Source organism: Phyllostomus hastatus, unplaced genomic scaffold (assembly GCF_019186645.2).
Source record: "Phyllostomus hastatus isolate PE091 unplaced genomic scaffold, TTU_PhHast_1.1 phas_contig_17, whole genome shotgun sequence".
Lineage (NCBI taxonomy): Eukaryota > Metazoa > Chordata > Mammalia > Chiroptera > Phyllostomidae > Phyllostomus > Phyllostomus hastatus.
Genome location: NW_025333664.1, coordinates 33413660 through 33436598, shown reverse-complemented (window position 1 = coordinate 33436598; position 22939 = coordinate 33413660). Strand labels below are relative to the sequence as shown.

The window sequence follows — 22939 nt, the reverse complement described above, 5'->3', positions numbered from 1 at the left end:
GGTTCTCAGGTCTAAACTATACCTCTGAATTTGTACTATTTCAACGAAAGTGAGTTGGGGCTTTGATATTCTAGTATAAGTCACTTGTTGCCAAAGGCCACCCCAGGAGGGATGTGAACTCCTAGGTACTTTCAGCTCTCAGCCAAATGGACAAAATAGCTCCAGCAGCCCAAAGGATGGCCTCCAAAAAGAGCCACAGTGCTGGCTGTTATAAGCAAAACCACAGAAGCCAAGGGAGGGGTATAGAAATGGGCAAAGAAATCTTTGGGGAACTAGGTGGAACCCCAACAACAATTACCACAGCTTGTTCCAGCTCTACAACTGCAGAAATGGGCTGTAATGTAACAATGGGTCCATGTGCAAAAATTCATATTTTGAGAATTTGGAGACACCTCTTTACTTGAGATGCATTTGTCTTTAATAAATATGGCTTTGCTCCTAGGAAATAGCATTTTCCAGTGGTAAATATGGCTTTAAAAGACCATGGCCTATATAATTTCTGTATTTAAAAAATTCCATTTGGTTGTTTCTAAGGGTATTTTGGACTTTTCCAGCCCAATTCTACTATACTAGAAAAATGCAGCTGACCACATACTAGATTCAAATGTCCTCCTTATTGGTTATGGTATTAATTTGGTTTAATATTAATGTTTTGGATATTATTCATGGCATGGTTAGAAAACCATAAAAGTAAAACTTGAAGCATATGTTCTCTGGCTCACTTCTGAACAAATATCTCAACAATTAAAGGAGAAAATAACTGAAAATAAAATAAACTGAAGAGGCCCATCTCTTCATGATCCTGGAAACACGGAGGGCAGAATGGTCCCTCGGAAGATTAAGACATTTCACTTATAAAGTTTTGAATTAATCTGGTTTCCACTAAGGGCAGGTCAAAAAGGCACTTGAAAGTAATGCAAAGTGTTGGTTTTGGATCATTTTAATGTTAAAACACATATTTAAGCCATTTACACAAGATAAACTAACAATTTTTTTGGCTAAGGGCCTGCCAATTACAATGTTGAAAAAGCAGCATAAGAAACCATGAGTTATTTGGGATGTAATTTGAGCCTGTTCTTTGGGCCAGCAAAATTGTGAAAGACCAACATGTTCCTGTTTAGATCAGCTTGTTTCTGTAGGCTTATGGGCTTCTGTGTGTCAAAATACTCTTGGAGCTGTTTATCTTTGTCTAAAAAGTGACTGGCAGAGTTACTGAGATACCATTTGGCCAAGAGAGTTACATATAAGATGTAATAATTCAAGTCACTTAGAAATTGCAGTAACTGATTATTAAATATCCTACATGTACTTCCTATCATGATGAGGTTGTTGATGATGGTGTGGAGGAGATAGAGGATGCTTTGCCAAGCTTCTTTTTGTTGCTAGAGCACTCTGGGGCTTTTGTACTGGTCTTTCCTTCTCCTCAGATCTTGTTCCTCCAGATCTTGGTTCCTTTCTTCATTGAGGTATAATCCAAGTCACCTTTTCTATGAGGTTTTCCTAATCATTATTTTCCCTGACACACAGAAATGCACTATGGCATTACTCTGCCTTTTTTTCTTCATAACACTCAAAACTAACAAAAATTAATTTGTTCACTTATGTTTTTACTTATTTATTGTGGGTCTCTTCTAGACTCACCACTCATTTATGGAGGTTCCTGACCCATGGCCCAACTGCTTTCCTTTCCCTTCCCTGGCTCTATCCTGTACTGTGAGGGACCCTCATGCATGCATGTGGACAAGCTAGCCTGCCCATCCAAGGCTCATCCAACATAACACCATACCTATAAAGAGTGAGGTGTGGCAGAACAAAAAGAGAACTGGTTGCAATTTACCCTGGAATTCATTTTAAGAAATTAGATGTTTATGCCTGGGTAGAAAAAAGGCTAGATATATGAAAAAACAAGTAGAGTTAAATGTAGAAAGTAGAATCTAAGTGGTACATAAACAGGTGCTTGCTGTTTAATTTTTTCAAGTGTTCTGTATGTTTGAGAATTTTTATCACAAAGATTGGAAGCAAAAAATAAAAGAACTGGTTTGGTCACAGCATGCTACTCACTGGCTATGTAATCTTGGACAATTCCTAAATACTGTGGTAATTATATTTAAAAAATAGTTTCACTATTTATTAGTCAGGATTCTCTTGGTTGGAAGTGACAGAAAGCCATCTCACACTAGAAGGGAGGGAGGGAGGGAGAAAGGGAGAGAGAGAGAGATTGGCACATGTAACCAGGAGGGAGGGGCATTCAAACCAGACCACTTGAAATTTCTCCCCATTTCTTGACTCTGCTTCTCTTTATGTGCTAGCCTTAGTTTTTCCCATTTTAAATGGACTTTCTCCATGTACAGGGAAGAGGATGGCCACAGATTATACTTCTTTCCAATGTAGTAACCCCGCATGTAAAAAAGGATTCTCTCTCCAAAAATTCCCGTTTCCAGGGAAGAATTTGGATTGGCCTGGAATGAGTCATGAGCATGGACTTAACCTCAGAGATGGTATGTAGTTAGCTAGGCCTGGATCACATGCTCATACCTGGGCCAGGCTGCCAAGACACTTAGACTAAAAGAACCAGCAAAGCCACATAAAATGGGGGTGGGGATCAGTCTCCATAGTCCAACAGACATTATTATCAGGAGAAAAAAAAAAAGGATGCTGGAGAAAGAAAAGAAAACAGATGCCTACCACAGCCTGGACTCTCGAAGGAATCTCCTAGTACTAATATTTTGTAAGTGCCAATGAGACTGCTGTGCATGTAACAGATGCTCAGAAAATGTTTTTCAAGTGAAAGAATATACTAAAAATCCATGAAAATAACAAATTACTTAACATGTTAGTAATGAGAAAGCTCTTTAGAGATCAACTAGTCTAACTCCTTCATTTCACAGATAAGGGAAAAAGAGGTCCCAAAAGGTTAAGTGATGTTCTCTAGGACATGTCATTCCATCTAGAACTCAAACATTCTGATCTGCCTCTTCATCTTTCTTTAAAGCCTTCTTATTTCAAAGATTTCCTTTGCCCTCAACTCTCAATAGATTAACCATCAGCTAATACCACCCAGGCATCTTGATAGCAAAGAAAATGGAGGCTAAAAATTACAAAGAAAGGAAAAGAAAAAAAATCTACCTTTGCTTAATTGTTATTCTAATGAGTTAAGCCTTGGATTCAACATAGGCAGGCTCTTCTGACAGAAAAGACGACAGTTCTGTTGGCTGCCCCCACAGTCAGCTTGTGGATAAAAGTGTGTTTACACAGCTGGATTGGTCCAGAAGGAGCCAGGGCTGAAAACAGTTGGTGAGCAGGCTGATGGTAGACGACAGCTGGGAGCATCTGTTTCCCATTAGAGACACTAGTGCTGTCCTCTGACCCTTGAGCCCAGCTTGCCTGGGGGCCTGGGTGTGCTCCCATGTCTCAGGGCACTGACAGCCAACTCACTTGCTAACATATCCTAAGGGTACTCATGGGTTAGAAAATCCTAGTCTGGGATTTGAGAGTAAAGCTCTAAATTCAGATGGGGTGGGTGAAGTTATTTATATTCAATGCCTAAATCATACTTTAATTCTGTAGTAAAAACTGTAAGAATAGGTCATCTACTTCCCTTCCCCTCTCCTGCCCTTCCCTCTCCTTTTCCTCCCTCCCTTTCTGTCCCTCCTCCCTCCCTCCCTCCCTCTCCGTCCCTCCCTTCTTTCCTTCCTTCCTAGCTGAGCAAGAATATTGGAAGAGAACACTACTTTTAATTTTTATAGAGAAACAATTATGCTGCTCCTAATTTCTTTACAGTTGTTAGCCACATTGGTCAGCACCTTGAAAAACATTTTGAGTCCTGCCTACAAAATGAGTCTCATGTAAATTAATATTGAACTTTGATGGCAATCAAAAGATATAACTGGATAAAGGATGTCAGTCTTAGTTTGGACTCCCCTGAGTATGGACCCTGAGTCAGAAATTTAGGTGCAGGAAGCTTTCTGAAAGGTGGTTGTGAGGCAGGAGGTAGTCAGGAAGGAAGCTCCCGAGGCCCCGCAGGGCTGAGGTAGAAAACACCTATACATGACAAAGACCCCCTAAGACGGGTTGTTCCTGTTTTCTGGGATAACTCTGAATCATAGAATGCGTCTGCACACTACCCCTGATTCATTATAATATCATTATAATGAAATAACATTGTGGGACTCCCTTCTCCAGTAGCCAATCAAGAAAGTCATGGGAAACCATGCATGCGCAGTAGCTTTGAAATCCAACTCCTTGTACCTGCGCAGGAAAAGCCCGCCAAAGACTAGCAGGGGGGCTTCTGCCCCTATAAGAATAGAATCCCCCCAGCCCACGTGCCCTTTTTTTTTCCCTCTGCTCAGAGCTGGGCTCACTCCCGTGTCCTGTGGTGTGTACTATCACTTAATAAACCTCCCCTCTTTCTTTATGCTATAAACTTTGTGTGTTCAGTTCAATTCTTTGTTCTCGATCACTAAGAACCTGGTTACCTGTGCACACCTGTGCACACCTGTGACAGTTGTAGGCAACAGAAATGAGGGACTATGAAGAATAAAGCAGGGAGGAGGAAAAACCAGTTTGAAGGAGCTTCATCAATTGCTGCTGTAGGCAAGTCAGGACTCAGTACCCCAGAGGACACTAAGAAATTTAAAAGAGACCTTTCAGAAAGGATCCAAAGGACAGAAGCCTGGAACATTACAAGTTGCCCCTGGGGTGTGTATTAACTTCTGGGGTATGTATTAATTTCCAGATTGTGCTTTTGAGACATTAAGGCTGAGCAGAACACAGGGAAGTTCCCTGCCAATGATGAAATCACAGGGGGCCTAGAAGATGCAGTAGGGATACCAGAGGCATCTGCTAAAAAAGTATGAGTAGCCAGAATAGGTCCAGATAAAGTAGATTAATTGGTGATTAGAATAAGAATTTCATTATACTATCCTCTCTACTTTTGCACATCTTTGAGAACTTCCATAATAAGAAGTTAAAAAAAAGGAGCTTAATATACAAATTTCTTTCCTTCAATGTCATCTTTACACTTAAGAGAAACATTGGAAGAGATGCTCAATAACCTCCTTGTTCTTCCAAATACTATCAGGTGTACTCTTCTTTATAACGATTATAAAGGATGAGGAGATGTTATCAGTTCTAAACTATATAAAATAATAAGGGTTAGTAATTCCAAACAAAGTGTACGTTTTAAGTTTTCTAAGACTGCATTGAATTCACAGAAATAGAAGATATAGCATAGGCAGATACTACGAAAAGTATAGAAAGGGGGAAGATCCTCTTATTTTAGGCCACATTACACCCAAAGTACCCTGGACAAAGGGTATCTGTTGTGTGTGCAGCCTAGTTTTCACGTTCCTTTCTCTTAAAAGAGTGTCTCTATTTCCTTCTTCCATTTTATAGAGTTTTAGTGGGATTATAAATGTAAGGATCTTGCCTTGTCTCAGACAGGGTGTGAACAAACATATGATCCAATTGAAGCCATATATACATTTTTTTTTCACTCTGGAATTTGAATCTTGAACAGAAAGACCTAAGCACCAGAGATAGAAGCTGATTCATCCTGTGGTTGTACCTAGGAAGGTTTGTCCATTAGTATTTGCTAGGAAACTAGAACTTCTCTGGTTCTTATCTTTTCTGGAAGTTTTCCCATCGCCTCTGTGAGCTAGTCCATCCTTTTAACAAATTCTTCTTTTAAGTTTTATTTTTTTACTTAACCAAAGGAGGTCTTGGTCACATGCAGCCATTGAACCCTTACTGAGTGTGGCAGTTTGTCCCCAAGAATGCTACCACCAATTCTTCCCCTCCCTACAGACATGTGCCATTCTACCCAAAAAGAGGTGGAGAGAGTACACACCCTTTTAAATCTTATCTGGCCTTTGACTGGCCTTCCTATCATTTAAGTGGCACTCTGCTAGTTGTGGGCCTAATTTAAGAGAACTGGCAGTATCCATTTCCCTTTACTTAGAATGCTCATCCTGGGGAAAGTTAGCTGCTATGTAAGCAGTCCAACTACATTGTGACCTCTATGCTATGAGGGAGTCGAAGTCACATGGAGAGGCTTCGTGGAGAGACAGAAAGATGCCCCACTATTCCCAGCTATTCCAGCTATAGGAGCCCAGGAATATCATATGTGAGTGAACAAGGTTTCTGGTGACTCTAGCTCCAGCTGCCATATAATTACAACTACATGAGAGACCCCAAATGAAAACTGCTCAGCTGAGCTCAGGCAGCATTAGAACTGTGAGTGTACAAAATGTGTGCATGGTTATAATAAAAGACATACACTAAGAGGGTCATAGAAATACTATTTGTAATAGCCCTGTATTAGTTTCTTAGGACTGCCACAATAAAGCACCACAAACTGGGTGGTTGGAAACAAGAGAAATCTATTCTCTCTCAGTTCTGGAGGTTAGAAGTTCATAATCAAGGTGTCAGCAGGGCCATGTTCACTCTTAGGCCTCAGCAGCAACCTTCCTTGCCTCTTCCTAGCCTCTGGTGGTGGCCTTCAATCCTTGAAATTCCTTGGCTTGGAGCAATATCACTCCAGTCTCTGCCTCTGTTGTCACATGGTATTCTCTCTTTGTGTGTCTGTCTGTATCTGTGTCCAAATTGTCTTCTTTTTTAAAAATAGATTTTATTTATTTGTTTTTGAGAGGGGGAGGGAGGGAGAAAGAGGAGAGAAACATTAATGTGTGGTTGCTTCTTGTGCACCTCCTACTGGGGATCTGGCCTACAACCCAGTCATGTGCCCTAGATTGGTAATCGAACCAATGACCCTTTGATTCTCAGGCTGGCACTCAACCCACTGAGCCATACTAGCCAGGGCCATATTTTCTTCTTTAAAGGACACCAGTTATATTGAATTAAGGGCTCACCCTAATGACCTCATCTTAACTTGATTACATTGCCAAGACCTTATTTCTAAATAAGACTACATTCATATTACCAGTGGTTAGTATTTCAGCATGCCATTTTGGGGGAACACAATTCAATCCATAACAGGCCCAACTGAAAAGCACCCCAATTACCATCAACAGTGGAATGGAATATTTTACATGATGAAATACCACAGATTAATTCAAATAAACATACAATATGGACTAATCTCAAAGCATGATATTGATGGACATACTAGAGTTCATAGTGTACTCATAACAGAGTTCCTAGCATTCACAGGTTTTTATATAAAGTTCAAAAACCTGGGGAAAGGTTGTGATTTCTTTCACTTGGTCTGAGTAATCCTGAAGCATGTTCAATCTGTATTCTGTTAAATATCAACACTTTTTTTTTCTTTTGCAGTCCCTGTACATGTGGAGTTGACTCTGCAGGAGAGATGGTCAATAGTCAAAATAAATAGGAATAAATTATAGAGGATTAGCAGAAGCTATGTGCTGTTGACAGAGATAAAGCAGGGAATGAATCAGTGGTGACTTGAAGAGGGATGTGATGATCCAGCAATCTCATTCCTGAATATTTATCTGAAAGTATTAAAATCTAGATCTGGAAGAAACAGCTTCATTCCCATGTTCATTGTAGCATTATTTACAATAGCCAAGATATGGAAACAATGCAATTATCCACTGGATAAAGAAAATGAGGTTTATACATACAAGAGAATATTTTTCAGACTTAAAAAAAGGAAACCTGCCCTGTGTGACAGAGAGGACATTACACTAAGTGAAATAAGCCAGTAATAGAAGGACAAATTCTGAATGATTCCAGTTATATAAGGTATTAAGATAATTAAACTCACAGAATCAGAGAATAGAATGGTGGTTTCCAGAGGTTCAGTGAAGGGGAGATGGGGAAGTGTTGTTCAATGGGTCTAAGTTAGTTATACAAAATGAAAATTTCCAGAGATCTGCCATACAGCATATGGTGTATAGTTAACAATGCAATTTGTGTACTTAAAAGCTTGTTGAAAAGGTAGAACTTGTGAAGGCAGATCTCATGTTAAGTTTTCTTACTCACCTCCACCCCCCAAAAAAACCAACAAAGGGACACAAGAAATCTTTTGGAGATGATGAATATTTTTATCGCCTTGATTGGGAGGACAGTATCAAAGGAGTATACATATGTCCAAACTGAGCAAAATGTATACATTAAATATGTGCTTTTTAAAACATATTAAGTATACCTCAATAAAGCTGGTAAAAAACAATACAACAAAGTGGTCAGCGAAAGGTGATTGAGCAACTGAGTGGTTTAATTCAGTAAGTTTCTTTTAATTTTCCCAACAAGTTTATGAGAGAGTGAGGGATTATTACATATTAAAATAAGATAGGACTTCCGGCCAAGATGGAAGCTAGGTACACGCACTGTGCCTCCTCGCACAACCAAAAGAAGAAGAACAATTTAAAAACAAAAAACAACCAGAACTGGCAGAAAATTGAATTCTATGGAAGTCCGACAACCAAGGAGTTAAAGAAGAAACATTCATTCAGACCGGTAGGAGGGGCAGAGAAAGGCAGCCAGGTAGAGAGGACGCGCAACAAAGTGATAGCTGGCGGAGCAGGGTGGTCCACATTCATGAGCAGATAAACTGGGAGGAACAGCTGGGGATCGAGACAGACTGCGCAACCTAGGGTTTCAGTGTGAGAAAATAAAGCCTCAAATCACTGACTGAAAACGCCTGTGGGGGTTGAGGCAGCAGTGGGGAAAACTCCCAGCCTCACAGGAGAGTTCGTTGGAGAGACCCACAGGGTCCTAGAATGAAAACAAACCCACCCACAGGGAATTAGCACCAGAAGGCCCCAATTTGCCTGTGGGTAGCGGGGGAAGTGACTGAAATAGAGCAGAGAGCAGAGCAAGCGCTACTGTTCCCTCTCCACCCTTCCCCCACATACAGCCTCACAAAGCAGCAAGGTTGCCCCACCCTGGTGGACATCCTTACACTAGCAGGCATGCCAAGACAAAAAAAAATGGCCCAATGGAAAGAACAGATCAAAGCTCCAGAAAAAATACAACTAAGTGATGAAGAGATAGCCAACCTATCAGATGCACAGTTCAAAACAGTGGTAATCAGGATCCTCACAAGACTGGTTGAATTTGGATGCAAATTAGATTAATAAATGAAGGCAATACTAAGTGAAATAAAGGAAAATATACAGGAAACCAACAGTGATGGGAAGGAAACTGGGACTCTAATCAATGGTGTGGAGCAGAAGGAAGAAAGAAACATTCAACCAGAAAAGAATGAAGAAACAAGAATTCAAAAAAATTAGGAGAGGCTCAGGAACCTCCAGAACATCTTTAAATGTTCCAACATCTGAATTATAGGGGTGCTAGGAGAAGTGGAAGAGCAACAAATTGAAAACTTATTTGAACAAATAATGGAGAACTTCCCCAATCTGGCAAAGGAAAAAGACTTCCAGGAAGCTCAGAGAGTCCCAAAGAAGTTGGGCCCAAGGAGGAACACACCAAGGCACATCACAATTACATTACCCAAGATTAAAAATAAGGAGAGAATCTTAGAAGCAGCAAGAGAAAAGAAGATAGTTACCTACAAAGGAGTTCCTATAAGACTGTCAGCTGATTTCTCAAAAGAGGACTTATAGGAAAGAAGGTGCTGGAAAGAAGTATTCCAAGTCATGAAAGGCAAGGACCTACATCCAAGATTGCTCTATTCTGCAAAGCTATCATTTAGAGCGGAAGGGCAGATGAAGTGCTTCCCAGATAAGGTCAAGTTAAAGGAGTTCATCATCACCAAGCCCTTATTATATGAAATGTTAAAGGTCCTTATCTAAGAAAAAGAAGATTAAAAAATATGAACAGTAAAATGACAACAAACTCATAGTTATTAACAGCCATACCTAAAACAAAAATAAAAACAAACTAAGTGAACAACTAGAACAGGAATAGAACCACAGAAATGGAGATCACATGGAGGGTTATCATCAGGGGAGTGGGAGGGGGAGAGAGGGGGAAAAGGTACAGAGAATAAGTAAGATAGACGGTAGGTAGAAAATAGACAGGGGGAGGGTAAGAATAGTATAGGAAATGTAGAAGCCAAAGAACTTAAATGTATGACACATGGACATGAACTAAAGGCGGGGAATATGGGTGGGAGGGGGTGTGCAAGGCAGAGGGGAATAAAGAGGGGGAAATGGGACAACTGTAATAGCATAATCAATAAATATGTTAAAAAATAAGGTAGGACAATGTGGACAAAGGTGCTAAATTAAACAACCCCAGGACAAATGGCTAGGACAGTATGCTGCTCAGGAAACACATTTATATTGCCCTATAAATCAGGATTGATGACAGAGCTGGCCAGATACTGGCAGACAGATGGACAGACAGTCTACAAGCATAAAAACAGAGATGGTGACTAGGCTTCCTATAACCTTGCTAATCTTTGTGAGGGTTCAAAAGACAATGTGTTTGTTGTCATCAGAGTTTGAAAAGAGAGTCAAGTAATCCCTGGTTTGTTTGTCTTGCCCAAGGTTTTAAAAATTGCAGAAGAAAAAAGTAATTTTGGGGGAAGGGTAGGGAGTACCTTATCTAATTGAGAGGATGTGATATTTCATAATTATAGTATAATATTATTGTCTATATACATTATACTGTGCATTAACTCTCCATGGCTTATTTACTACTAGTTACAAATTTGTACCCTTGAACATCATCACTTTTATTAATATTTCCCTTACCCCCTGGTTACTGCTAGCTATTTCACTCTTTTTACAGATCTAACTTTTTTACTTTCTACATGTAAGTGATATTATACAGTTCTGCCTTTCCCTGTCTGATTTACCTTAGTATGATGTGTTCAAGGTCCATCCATGTTGTCACAAATGGAAGGAAATGCCACATTCTCAGGGCTGAATAATATTGTCTATATATCACATTAAAAAAATCTACTCATCCATTGACAGACAATTGGATAGATTCTATATATTGGCTCTTATGGATAATGCTGTGATAAACATAGGAATGCATATATCTTATTGAAATCCTGTTTTCATTTCCTTTAAGCATATACGCAGAATTGGAATTGCTGGATTATGTGGCAGACCTATTTTTAAGTTTTGAGGAAACCTCATATTGTTTTCTATCATTTTACTTTTGTCCATAGAGAAGAATATTAACAGAAAAATACATTGAAGAATGTAAACAGAAAAATACATTACATAATACAAAAGTTATTAAAATGAATTTGAGATTAATAGCAGTTGAGAAACCTTTCCCATACAATTTATATATATTTTTACCTAGGAATACCAGAATGGGAATAAACTCCAGGGTCTCATTCCCATACTTACCCCTAACTGCCTTTCTTTTTTTCTTGATAGCTTGAGGCACAAATTGTTTATTGCTTCCTCACTTCTGAGGAGCTTCTTACATCACCCTTCCCATCCCACCTCTACAAGTAGGCCAAAGAGAAAGTCCCTCTAGGTCTGTGGTTCTCAAAATTTAGGCACATGATAATCACTTGGAGGGCTTGTTAATATATGTTGTTGAGTACTAAACCCAAAGTTTCTGATTTAGTAAGTTTAAGTGAGGCCTAATAATTTAAATTTCTAGTAGGAGCCAGTGATACTAAGCTCTGGTCTGGGGACAATACTTGGAGAACTACTGCTTTATTCTTTTAAATCTGCTTCCCAAGGCAGGTTTAAAGGTGGGTGTACGGTAATAGATTCTTGTTTATAGTTACAAGGAAACAACAAACGGATAACATTATTTCTGCGTCTTGGTTTTAGGTGATAGATGCTAAAAGGCCACCCACACTTTCATTCTCCCTACGGCAAGGCTAGCCCCCACCTCCTAGTGCAATCCAGGAAGAACCCTTTTCCCCTACTGTATACGGGGCCTGAAAGGATTTAATGAAACTCAGCTTTTAGATGACAGCTCAATAAATAGTGGCCACTTTAATCTCGTTTCCTATCACTTTGCTTGCTAGTCAGCCAACCACTGGGATCAGACGTTGTCACTTACTCTGGCTGACTAAGGGCGGGGCGAGGTGGTATAAATAATAGCGCCTGCGCAGTTCAGAACGAGACTTAGAGGCCGAGTGCCCTCAGCACCTCTGTGGCTAGGTGAAATGCTCTGGAGCAGTGGGCGGAGTTAGAGAAGAGCGTGAACGTAGGCTTCCGGACACGTGGTAACGCTCAATGCTAATGATAGGGCTGGACGTCACCTCGCTTCCTCACCCTGGCAACGGGTTGGTGACTACTTCCGGTGCTGTGAGGGCTCGGGGCTGACGCGGGTGAGTGTCCTTCGTTCTCACGCTGTCCGCGCCGCTGCCGGGTCGCTTCCTCCGTTTGGGCCCCGTGCGGTCGTTGGGACCTCCTCACCAGGGCCGGGAGGGGGCGGTGCGCAGGATGCCTCAGGCCTGGGGCGGTGGTGAAAGAGCAGACCCGAGACATCCCTCGTTCCCTTCTCCGCGAGTGGGGCCCGCCCCGGCCTCCTTCCCAGTCTTGGCTCCAGTTTGGCGACCACATTCCCTCTGCAGGAAAGGGACTGTTTGTGTGTGGGGATAGTCCTCGCTGTCCTTCACCCAGTCTGCAGTCTCCGGCTGCGGGTTTCTCCACGTGTGAGGCGCGCAGGGTCCGGAGGGTGTGCACCCTAGCCCTGCGTGGCCGGTTGGGGCCAAAGAGCCTCGCGTGTAATAAAGGCCTGGTTAGAATTCCGCAGGACCTTAGCATTTACTCCCCACGCGGAGGAAGAGGAGGAGGAAAGGACCGAGAAGGAGCAGCAGTTGTCGAGGAGGGTGGAAAACTGGCCGGAGGTGCCCTGGAAAGAGCGGGCATCGTGTTTCCGGAAGGAGGGAATTCAATTTGGCCTGTGTAGGGGGGGAAATAAAAGGTATTTTGGGGACCATGTGACTGAAATCATTGACTATTAAGGAATATATACACTCAGGAGTTTAATAATTTCCTTTTCAGTTTGTTTTAAATAAAGCTCCTCCTCCCCCACTTCCAAGAAGTGGTGCATGCTTATTAAAGAATATATGGGAAATGCAGAAGTATTTTAAGAAATCAACTATAGTTCCAGTAACCTGGCTTTTTAATCTTTTTTTAAACATGTTTTATTTAGTTAGATTTAGAGGGAAAAGGAGGGAGAAAGGGAGGGAAACATGAATATATGAGGGAAACATCGATTGTTACCTCTCCCAAGCCCCAACTGGGACCTGTCATTCAAACCGTGCATGTGCTCTGACTGGAAATCCATCCCACAGGTTTTTGGTCTGTAGGGCAGCTCAATACGCTGAGCCTCATCAACCTTGGCTTTGACTTTTCTTTGTAATTTTTCATAGCCTATTCTACTTATGGTCATAGTGTATTTGTATAAGATATAATTACAGTTGTTCATACATATCCACGGATTCCCTGTGCAGATTCAACAACCACAGACTGAAAATGTTTGAAAAAAATGCTACATTGTAAGGGACTTGAGCATCCTTGGATTTTGCTATTCGAAAGGGTTCCGGAGTCAATCTTCTAGATTGATTTCTAGGAAGGAGTGTTAACTAAAAAGCATACTTTTTGTACGTTGCACTCATTATGTGGCTAGGTTTTTTTTCTTTCCTGAGATACAATTTACATACAATAAAATCCATTTAAAATTGTGAAATTTTTTTTATTATATTCGCAAAGTTCACATGTCACTATGTAATTCCAGAACATTTTTATCAGCTTCAAAAGAAACTTTGTACCCATTGTAGTCATTCCCAATTAAATCTGCCCCCCTGCCCTTTTGCTTCTTCAGCCCCTGGCAACCACTAATCTTTTTTGTGTGTAGAATCTTTATTATGTGGAATCACATAATATGTGCCCTTTTGCGTCTGGCTTCTTTCACTTAGCATAATGTTTTCAAGGTTAATCTACGTTGTATTATGTAGTATCACTCCATTCCGCTTTATGGGTCAGTATTATCCCATTATATAAATATGCCACATTTTGGTAATGGACATCTGAGTTGCTTCCACTTTTTGGCTATTAATAATTTTGCCATAAACATCCATGTACAAGCTTTTGTGTGGACATATGTTTTCAGTTCCCTGGGGTATGTACCTAGGAGTGGAATTTTTGGGTCATGTGGTAACTAACTTTTTGAGGAACTGCCAAATGTTTTCAAAACTGACCTGCACCAGCAGGCTAGGAGGATTCAGATTTCTCTATTCTTGTTAATACTTGTCTGTTTGATTATTGCTGTACTATTGGCTGTGAAATGGTATGTCATTGTTTTTTTGATTTGCATTTGCCTGATGGCTGATAATGTTGAGCATCTTTTCCTGTGCTTACTGGCCTTTTGCATCTTTGGAGAAATGTCCATTTAATTTCTTTGCCCATTTTTAAATTTACTTTTTAAAATTTTATTTTAAAGTTGTGAGGTCTTTACACAGTCCAGATAAGTCCCTTATCAGATATATGATTTGCAATAGTTTTTTCCTTTTTCTCCATTTGGAGGAGTTTGTTTTCTCTTTCTTGAATGGTGTCCTAGAAGTGTTGCTTGAGAAACCCTGGTTCTTCTCACCAACAGAGTAAAGAATTTACTCATCACCGAGCTTATTAGTGTGCACACAAAGTTTATTAGTGCTAAATTCTAATGGGAGAGCAAAAGCAAGGGTGGCAAGAGCAGGAGTGGCAAAAAACAGGGTGGTCAGAAGTTGGGTGGCCAGAGCCCTTGAAGTGCCCTGTGGGCAGAGAGCCACTAGCTGAGAGAAGAGAGCAAGATGGGGATGAAGATGTTACATATTGATTGACAGGTAAGGTAAGGGTAGTGCCAGCTTCCCGCCACCCCCACCCCCCCAGACATGACTACCAAAACATAGGCCTGGCTGGGGGTCTATTAGCCCCTGAATTCTTATCTTGCTCCAGCCTCTACTTGTTCATTCTGCATGTGTGACAGGGGTCAGGCAGTTAACCAGAGTTGTTTCTTGGGCTTTTTCTCTGAGCACTGTAGACCCCCTCCCCTTCCAGGCCTTGGAATAAATACACAGTCTCAAGGTTTTCCTTTTCCAAAATAGTGGAGATGATACACACAGACTTCCAAGGACTTCCCCCCCTGCACCATCTTGTTTGGAATGTCTGGCAGTCTTATTGAACCAGGCTCAGGACTACTGGATCATGGGTGAGGTGCATCTTCCTTTGCTTTTAGCCTCTTGTATTAAGTTCTTTGTTAGGTTGCAATGGTGAGGGCCCTGCCTTTATTTCCCTTCTGGCCACTCAGTCCTAACTGCTACATAAGTGTTAAAAGGTTTTGGCTGGCAACCAGGATGCCAGCACTGGCCAGCAACAGCAGCACAGTCTCAAGAGTTCTTCCTGTGCTATCTCCAACAGAATCACTTGTCCAAGATGAAATAAGTATGAAATAGTATGTTTTGGCCTTGTCAGATGTGACTCAGTTGGTTGGAGCATGGTCCCAGAAGCCTAAAGGTCACAGGTTCAATTCTGGTCAGGGTTCATACTTAGGTTGTGGGTTTGATCCTTGTTGGGATGCATACAAGAGGCAACCAATTGATGTTTTTCTCTTGAATATATATCTCTCCCCATCTGTCTTGCTCCCTTCCCCTGTCTTCTGGTGAGGATTAAAAAAACACAAAATTGCCCTGACTGGCATGCCTCAATAGGTTGGGTGTTGTCCCACAAAGTGAAAGGTTGCAGGATCAGTTCCTGGTCAGGGCACATGCTTGGCATGTTGCCAGCGCTGTCCCAGGTTGGGAGCATGTGAGAGGCAACCAATCTATGTTTTCTTACTTTCTTTCCCCCTCCTTTTCCCTTCCTCTAAAAATATATCGATTTTTTTTTTTAATAAAAGAAGTATGGTTTGGAGTTCATTTAATGGGGCATTGTACCTTCAGTGTCATGATGTTAAAAGAGCAACAAAATGTTTCCTGATTACAGTTGCTATAGCTGAAGGGCTAGGTATCTTGTAAAAACCTGTAAGAGGGATGGATTACACAACTTCCTCCTTCAATTGCTTCTAAAAGACTATGTAAATCTTAGTCTTTCCACATGAGGGCAAACAGGACATGTGGTAGTTTTGTAAATGGTTTAAAGGAAAAAAAATGTCATCACATGCAATAGGAAAATAAAATGATTTTTGAGAGAAATGGGGTCAAAATTTAGACCTTCAATCAGTGCTATGAAAGTCTCTGGAGCAAAAGTGATGTTTTATTCTGAGTTTCTCTACTGGCCTTGATAATCAAATTAATTACATTCATCATGGTCTCAAAGATGGCTAATTTAAATATTCTCTTTGTAGTATAGTACCCAGTAAAAGAAAAAGTTCAAATACAAAGGTTATTGGGAGAAAATCAAGTTTCCCTGTTACCTTTTCCTCTCAGTCTCCCAGTTCTCCTTAGAGGTATCTGTGATACTGTTACTTATGTCTGTGTAGACTGGTTCATGCATAGGGTACCTCTGGAAAGATAATATATACAAATGATACATTTTAAGGCTCTTGATCTTAACATGTTTTAAAAATTGATTATATCAGTTTTTGGTGGCAGATACAGTGCTAGTTAGAAGATTTCATTTTCGTTTGCATTTCTTTGAATGTTCTTTCCTTAATATTGGAATCCATTTATATTTCCTCTTTTGTATATTGTCTCCTCATGTCTTTTGTCTTGCTGTTTGTTTTTACAGTACTGGAGTTGTCCTTATGAGACTTTTTTGGCAGGTTTTTATGGATCGATGCTTTATGATAACCTGGACTTGAGGGAAAAAGTTAAAATGCTTTTTGTAACTTTTATGCTAAGAGGTATGTGAGCTGAATAAGGTCAAGGCAGTAAGGAAAAGGAAGTTAAATGCTTGAGGGGGAAATCTCTAGGATTTGCAAACTGGGTGCAGTTGAAGATGTCTTTAAGGCAAGTTAGAAAAGGATGGTGTCATTGAGAAAAATAAGGAATAATGTGGAAACAATTAGATTTCTGGGAAGAGGAGAATTTGCTTCGGGCGGGCTAAGAGTGAGGAGGATCCAGGTTGAGCTATCAAGACGTGGATCTAGACATGTGGCTAGAGCTCTAGGGACACAAGATAAAGAGTTAGGAATCATCTGATTTACTGAGAGTATAATTTGAAAGATTGGTGGTGGATAAGGTTGCTGAAGGAGACATATGAGAATAGGTCCATGGACAGGCTGTCTGCCAGTCATGTGAGAAGACAAAGTTGGGAGGTGTCACAGGGGCCATGAAGAGCTAGGATAGTAGATTGGAATACCTGCCAAGGAGAAGAGGGGATCTAGGGAATCAAAGGTTATAAGGAGAGGATTAAAAGAAGCCCATTAGGTTTGGTAAGTTGGAAAAGATATATCTTATGGGTAAAGATATAACTTATGGAATGTAAGAAGTTTTGAAAATTCCTAAACAGCTTTATTAATATCTAATTTATCATGTAATTTGCCCACTTAAAGTGTATAATTCAGTGGTATTTAGTACATTTAGAATTGTGTAAGCATTGCTACAATCATTGCCGCAGTCAATTTTGGAACATTTTATTGCCCCCAAAGGAAACCCTGCTCCTCTTAGCACTCACTCCCCAATTCCCCTCCCGCCTCCCAATCCTAGGCAACCACTAATCTAATTTCTGTCTGTCTATATTTGTCTACCATAGACATTTCATATAAATGAAAATATGCAACGTGTGGCCTTTTGTTGTCTGATTTCTTTCATTGTTTTCAAGGTTCATTTATGCCATAGTGTGTATCATATGCCATTCCTTTTTATGGCTAAGGTTCCTTTGTATGGATGTATTGTATTTAATCATGACTAGTTTATGGACATTTGAGTTGTTTCCACTTTTCGACTCTTATGAATAATTCTGCTCTAAATATCCATGTCCTAGTTTTTGTGTGGACATGTTTTCAGTTCTCTTGGGTCTCTACCTAGGAGTAGAATTGCTGGGTTATATGCTAACTTTATGTTTAACTTTTCAAGCAACTATGGCAGAGGATGGACAAATTGCCAGTGTGTTTTAGAAATAATAAAATTAATTTTAAATTATTGCTGGTAGGAAATTGTAAAATGTCATATTCAGACATATTCAGAAATGAAGACATGATAAAAATGATCTATAAAATTGTGTTTTTATTCTATGAAACTGTAACATGCTTATGCATTGCCTTTCACTTAGTGTTGAGTATTACCTCAAAGCTTAGCTGAAATGCTAGACATTTTTTTTGTGACTGTATTGATGTATGTTTTCATCAGTTTGAAATAGTGATTTGTAATAATGACTCCAAATGTGATAAAAGCATCACTGGGATATTTGATGTTAATCTATGGTCATGATTTATTTTTAACTTTTTAGTTAACTATAGAGATCGAAAACTAAGATATATTTGTTTTTAATTTGGATTACCTGTAGTTTGTATGGCCCCAGAAGTTAAAGATCCAGAAAAACAAGAACAAAAGGCCTCTTGGGCTAGTATCGTTGATTAGCCATGTTTCTGTCTATTCCAGGGATGTCAAACTCATTTTCACTGAGCGCCAGCCACATCAGCCTCAAGGTTGCCTATAAAGGACCAAATGTAGAGCTCTTTGCCCCTAGTTAAGGAGTAGTTACATTTATACTGTCCTAAAATTATGTTCAGCCTTTAAAAGGCAACCACGAGGCTGATGTGGTCCCCCAGTGAAAATAAGTTTGACACCCCTGGTCTATCTCTTCCCTAGGTAGGAATAGTGTTGAGAAGTTTTAGAATATGGCATTTCCCCTCTTACTGCAGTTTTTAAGTGGGATCTCACAGACTTGACTTATTTTGGAACTTGGACTTGGCTAGTTACCTTGTGTTCCCATAAATAAATAAATATATAAATTATATTTATAAATAATACATTGAGATTGTTCAAATTGCAAGGTACAAAAATGATGAACAGTAAAATTTCCATATCACCTTGTTCATCAGTTATCCATATCTACTGGTGATGACTACTAATCTGTTTTTTTGGTATGTTTTTCCAGATTTGTACTTTGCACATATATTTATATGTATTAGTTTTTCCCCTCCCTCAAATATGGTACTGCATATAATTCTGTATTATGTGTTTTTTACTTACAAAATATCTTCAAGATCTGTCATTCCATATTTATATATTAAGAATGTTCTCATTTTTTCCAGTGGCTGCTTTTTAACCAGTTTTGTCCAGATATATGGTTGATTTATAGCTTTCCTGTTATAGACTCTCCTCTTTGTGTTTGTGATTTTGTTCGATTTTGCCAGTTGCCATTGTTGAGTTGTATTATTTTATACTACCACTAGCAATGTATGTGAATTCCTGTTTCTCATATCCTCAAAACATGAATTTTATCTTACTGTTTTTTTATTACTTTACTTTTAGATGTTTACCAATCCAAGTTAAAAAAATATTTCAGTGTTTTATTTTGCATCTTTCTTTTGAGTGAGATTTAGTATCTTCTGATCTGTTTAATCTGTTCTGTAATTTTTCTGTGAACTGGGATTTGCCCATTAGGCCTTTTTTGTCTTTTTTAGTTCTTTGTTGGAACTCTTTATTTATTAGGTAGGTCAGACCTTTAATGGGTTTTGAGTTGAACAAAAACTGATGTTGGAGTAGAAATTGCTTCTTTTCTAGTTGAACTAAAAACATTCTGGTAACCATTGAGAGTTGGAGGCCAGAGCTGTACTTGAGTCTACTTGAGTTCTTTTTCCAGTCCAGCAGAACTTTGGGGCCAGCATTTTTGAAGTTTATTGAGATGACATGGCAAGATAAATATATTTCAGATAGTCTCCAAGGGATGGTAGGTTGCTCAAGAAATAACATTAATTCATCTTCTGGATTTTATTTTTTTAAGGCAACTGGAGAAGTAGTATTTTAAAATCTTTCATATATGTATTTTTAAAAGTATTATAGCAAGCTGTGATCATTATAAAATGATGTTCTAATTTATTGATTAAAAATGCATCTGAAAACAGAGTTGCCTGGAGTTTAATAACCCATAGTACTTGGATATGTTTTTTATTTTAACTGAAGCTCTCAATTTTCCAATACCTGAGTTTTTATTCAACATATTTTTGTGGAAACTAGCAAGTCCAAGCTCATTTCATGGCTGGGTCCTACATGGCCTGTAGAGGCTGGCAGATGAACCGTAATCATTTAAATTTAACTGACACATGAATAAATAGAAACCTCTCTCAGAGAAATAATCAAAGTTATAAAAGGTAATTGATGCAGATCCTTGTGAAGTTTTTGGAAGAAAATTCATCCTTAGAAAGACAGGCACCACCACAAAACAAAAACAAAAACTGGCATTTAAATTCACTGTTTATTTAATCAGCTCAGCACTCTTTTGTAATAAAAAAATTTCTCCCTGTGTTTATGAATATATGTAAACATTTTAATACAATAGCATATACCATTTGCCCTTTAAAATAAATGTTATATAATAAAAATTAAATGGACTCTTTTAAACCAAGAATTAGAGGAAGTTAAATATATTACAGTGCTTCTCAGACCATCTCTGGTGTAAAGGACCAGCTTCAAAAAATTTTCAGTTTATTGCTGACCATGAACTGAACAAAAACAATCAAAAACAAAACCAAAGCAAAACCCAAACAAAACAAATATGGAAGTGTGAATGAAAGATAAAAGTAAAAGTTCAGGTTTTATTAGATTTATCAGATAAAATTGTTAAATTAAAAAAGTAATGGTATAAGTAAAACATGAGGAAATTGAACAGAAATACAAAGCTCTACATTATTTATTGAAAATATGCATAAAAGCAATTGATATATTAATAAAATAATTATTTCAGACTGGTAACAAACACTGGTATGCAGACCATATTTTGAGTAACACTGCTTTTTTGGACGAATTACCTAAGTCACTCTTTATGTTATTATTTGTGTTTCATATTAGAAAAGAAAGCCTTGTGTTCCTCCCCATTTGTCACTTTAGAATAAGGTAAAGATTTTACGTAACAGTACAAGTGTAAGTTTAAGTAGTTTCAACCACCTTACTCTCAAATTTTCTTCAAACGTGTTGAGTTTTTAAATAATCCATTTTTCCTTAATGTGTTCTGCTATTGTTATTGTTATTAAGCCAAGATTGCTAGAAACTTGTAAGCTTGTGAGAAAAATAGAAACTTTATGGTATAAGTTGCTGGTAATTTATTTTATTAAATTTTATGTCTCATTATTATTACTTATCTGTTGAGAAACTTGGAAATAATGCTTTCATAAAAATTAACAGGTATTGCACAACTGTTACTTTAATTTCTTGGTTTAGTCATATAATTTTGGTAGCATTGTGTTTTATGGTTGAGCTGTGGAGCATTAGACTGTTTTTCTTAAGAGGTTCTTCACAGACAGTGTGAATGTATATATGTTGCTTTGTTAAGCAGAAATCTATAGATCTCACAAGTTTTCATGACATTAAAAAATTGTAGTTAAGTTGAGGTGATGAATGTGTAAACTAACCTTACTGTAATCATTTTACAGTATATATGAATGTCAAATCATCACATTGTACACTTCAAACTTACATAATGTTACATGTCAATTATATCTCAATAAAGCTGAAAAAAAAGGAAGCAGCAGCCCTGGCTGTTATGGCTCAGTGGATTTAGTGCTGGCCTGCTAACTGAAAAGCTGCTGGTTCAATTCCCTGTCAGGGCATATGCCTGGGTTGTGGGCCAGATCCCCATTTGGGGGTTTGCCAGAGGCAACTGATCCATGTTGCTCTCCTCTTTCTCCCTCCCTACCCTTCTTTCTAAAAATATATAAATAAAATCTTAAAAAAAAAGTAAGCAGTAATCTAGGCTTTATACCAAGGCTTGGTGACGTTGCCAGCGCAGCCTGATTCTAAAATGTCCCACACATTATTACCATTTGGTTTGGAGGGAGTAGAAAGTAATATTTAACTTATATTGAGTTTTTCTTTAATGTAGATACAATGAAAGATAAAATATCTTTGGACTCAGTATGAAGTCTTTTTATAACAGTTCTTTTGTTTATATGACTTCAGACAAGTACTGTCAGTGGACAGAGATTTAAATTCTAACCTTTTTATATTCTTTGTATTAGCCAGTTAAATAACTTAAAATTACTATTTTTTTTGGTAAGTTATCTTTGTACTAATTTGTATAAGTTATGTGTGTGCTAGTGGAAAGGAATGCATACCATCTTTGTCTGTTTTCCTTTAGGGTAATTCTTCTCCTGCAATTACTTTTGGATGGAAGTATGCTCTTTTTCCAATAGAAGATGGTAAACTTGGAGAATGACCATGGAGAAGGGGATGAGTTCTGGAGAAGGGCTGCCTTCCAGATCATCTCAGGTTTCAGCTGTTAAAATAACAGCCAAAGAACTGGAAACAAAGCAGTCCCATAAAGAGAAGCGAGGGGGCTTTGTGTTGGTGCATGCAGGTAAACTCTTAAGTAATTGAGTCGGAAGATGAAAATAATGTTGATTTTTTTCTTGCCTTAAAGTACACTGGAAGTTGAATTTCACCTCTGGAAGAACACAGTACCAGAGAGGAATTGGAATAAAAAGAGATTGACTTCGATATAGTGAAGGCCTCTCCTAATACCAACTAGGAAGATCTTGTAATGACAACTCTCCCTATGTCTTCTTCACTCCTCTATCCTATCCCTTACTTTTACTCTATATAATAGATGTATTTAGATAGTGTTTAAACCAAAGTACTTTTTTTAAACTCTGGTTTGTAGTTTTAAAAGTAATGATCCTGAAAAAGTTTTATTGACCCCCATATTTGACTATGGCTATCTGAGAGTATATTTACACAGTGTTAGAGCTAGTTTGCCTTCTTAATATGGTATGTGAGGGATCTTAAAACCAGAGAGATTGAATGGCTTTAGGCACTTGGCTAGTTCCTGCTACAGCCAAGTTGAGAAACCTTTAAGTGGGCCCTTAAGTTCCAGTCTAGTGCTCTTAGCAATATACCTATATCAGCCTATGATCTCTATCTACTTGAGAGGACCACAAGGACAGATTACTGTGAAGTTTAACCCTTGGGTTCCTCATCATT

At 38.8% G+C, this 22939-nt stretch overlaps 1 protein-coding gene across 6 annotated transcripts in view; it reads left to right on the top strand.

Annotated features, from left to right (window-relative positions):
* The first annotated feature begins 12091 nt into the window (after positions 1–12091).
* The window catches only part of TASP1 (taspase 1), a 295111-nt gene continuing 284263 nt past the window's right edge, over positions 12092–22939 (top strand). For all 6 annotated transcript variants that reach the window (XR_006785060.1, XM_045833625.1, XM_045833624.1 and 3 more), the window contains exons 1-2: positions 12092–12202; positions 22098–22316. Coding sequence is in view for 5 of the 6 variants with exons in the window: in XM_045833625.1 (XP_045689581.1) it covers positions 22172–22316 (145 nt within the window). In the remaining variant the exon portion in view is untranslated. The remainder of the gene's footprint in view (positions 12203–22097; positions 22317–22939) is intronic.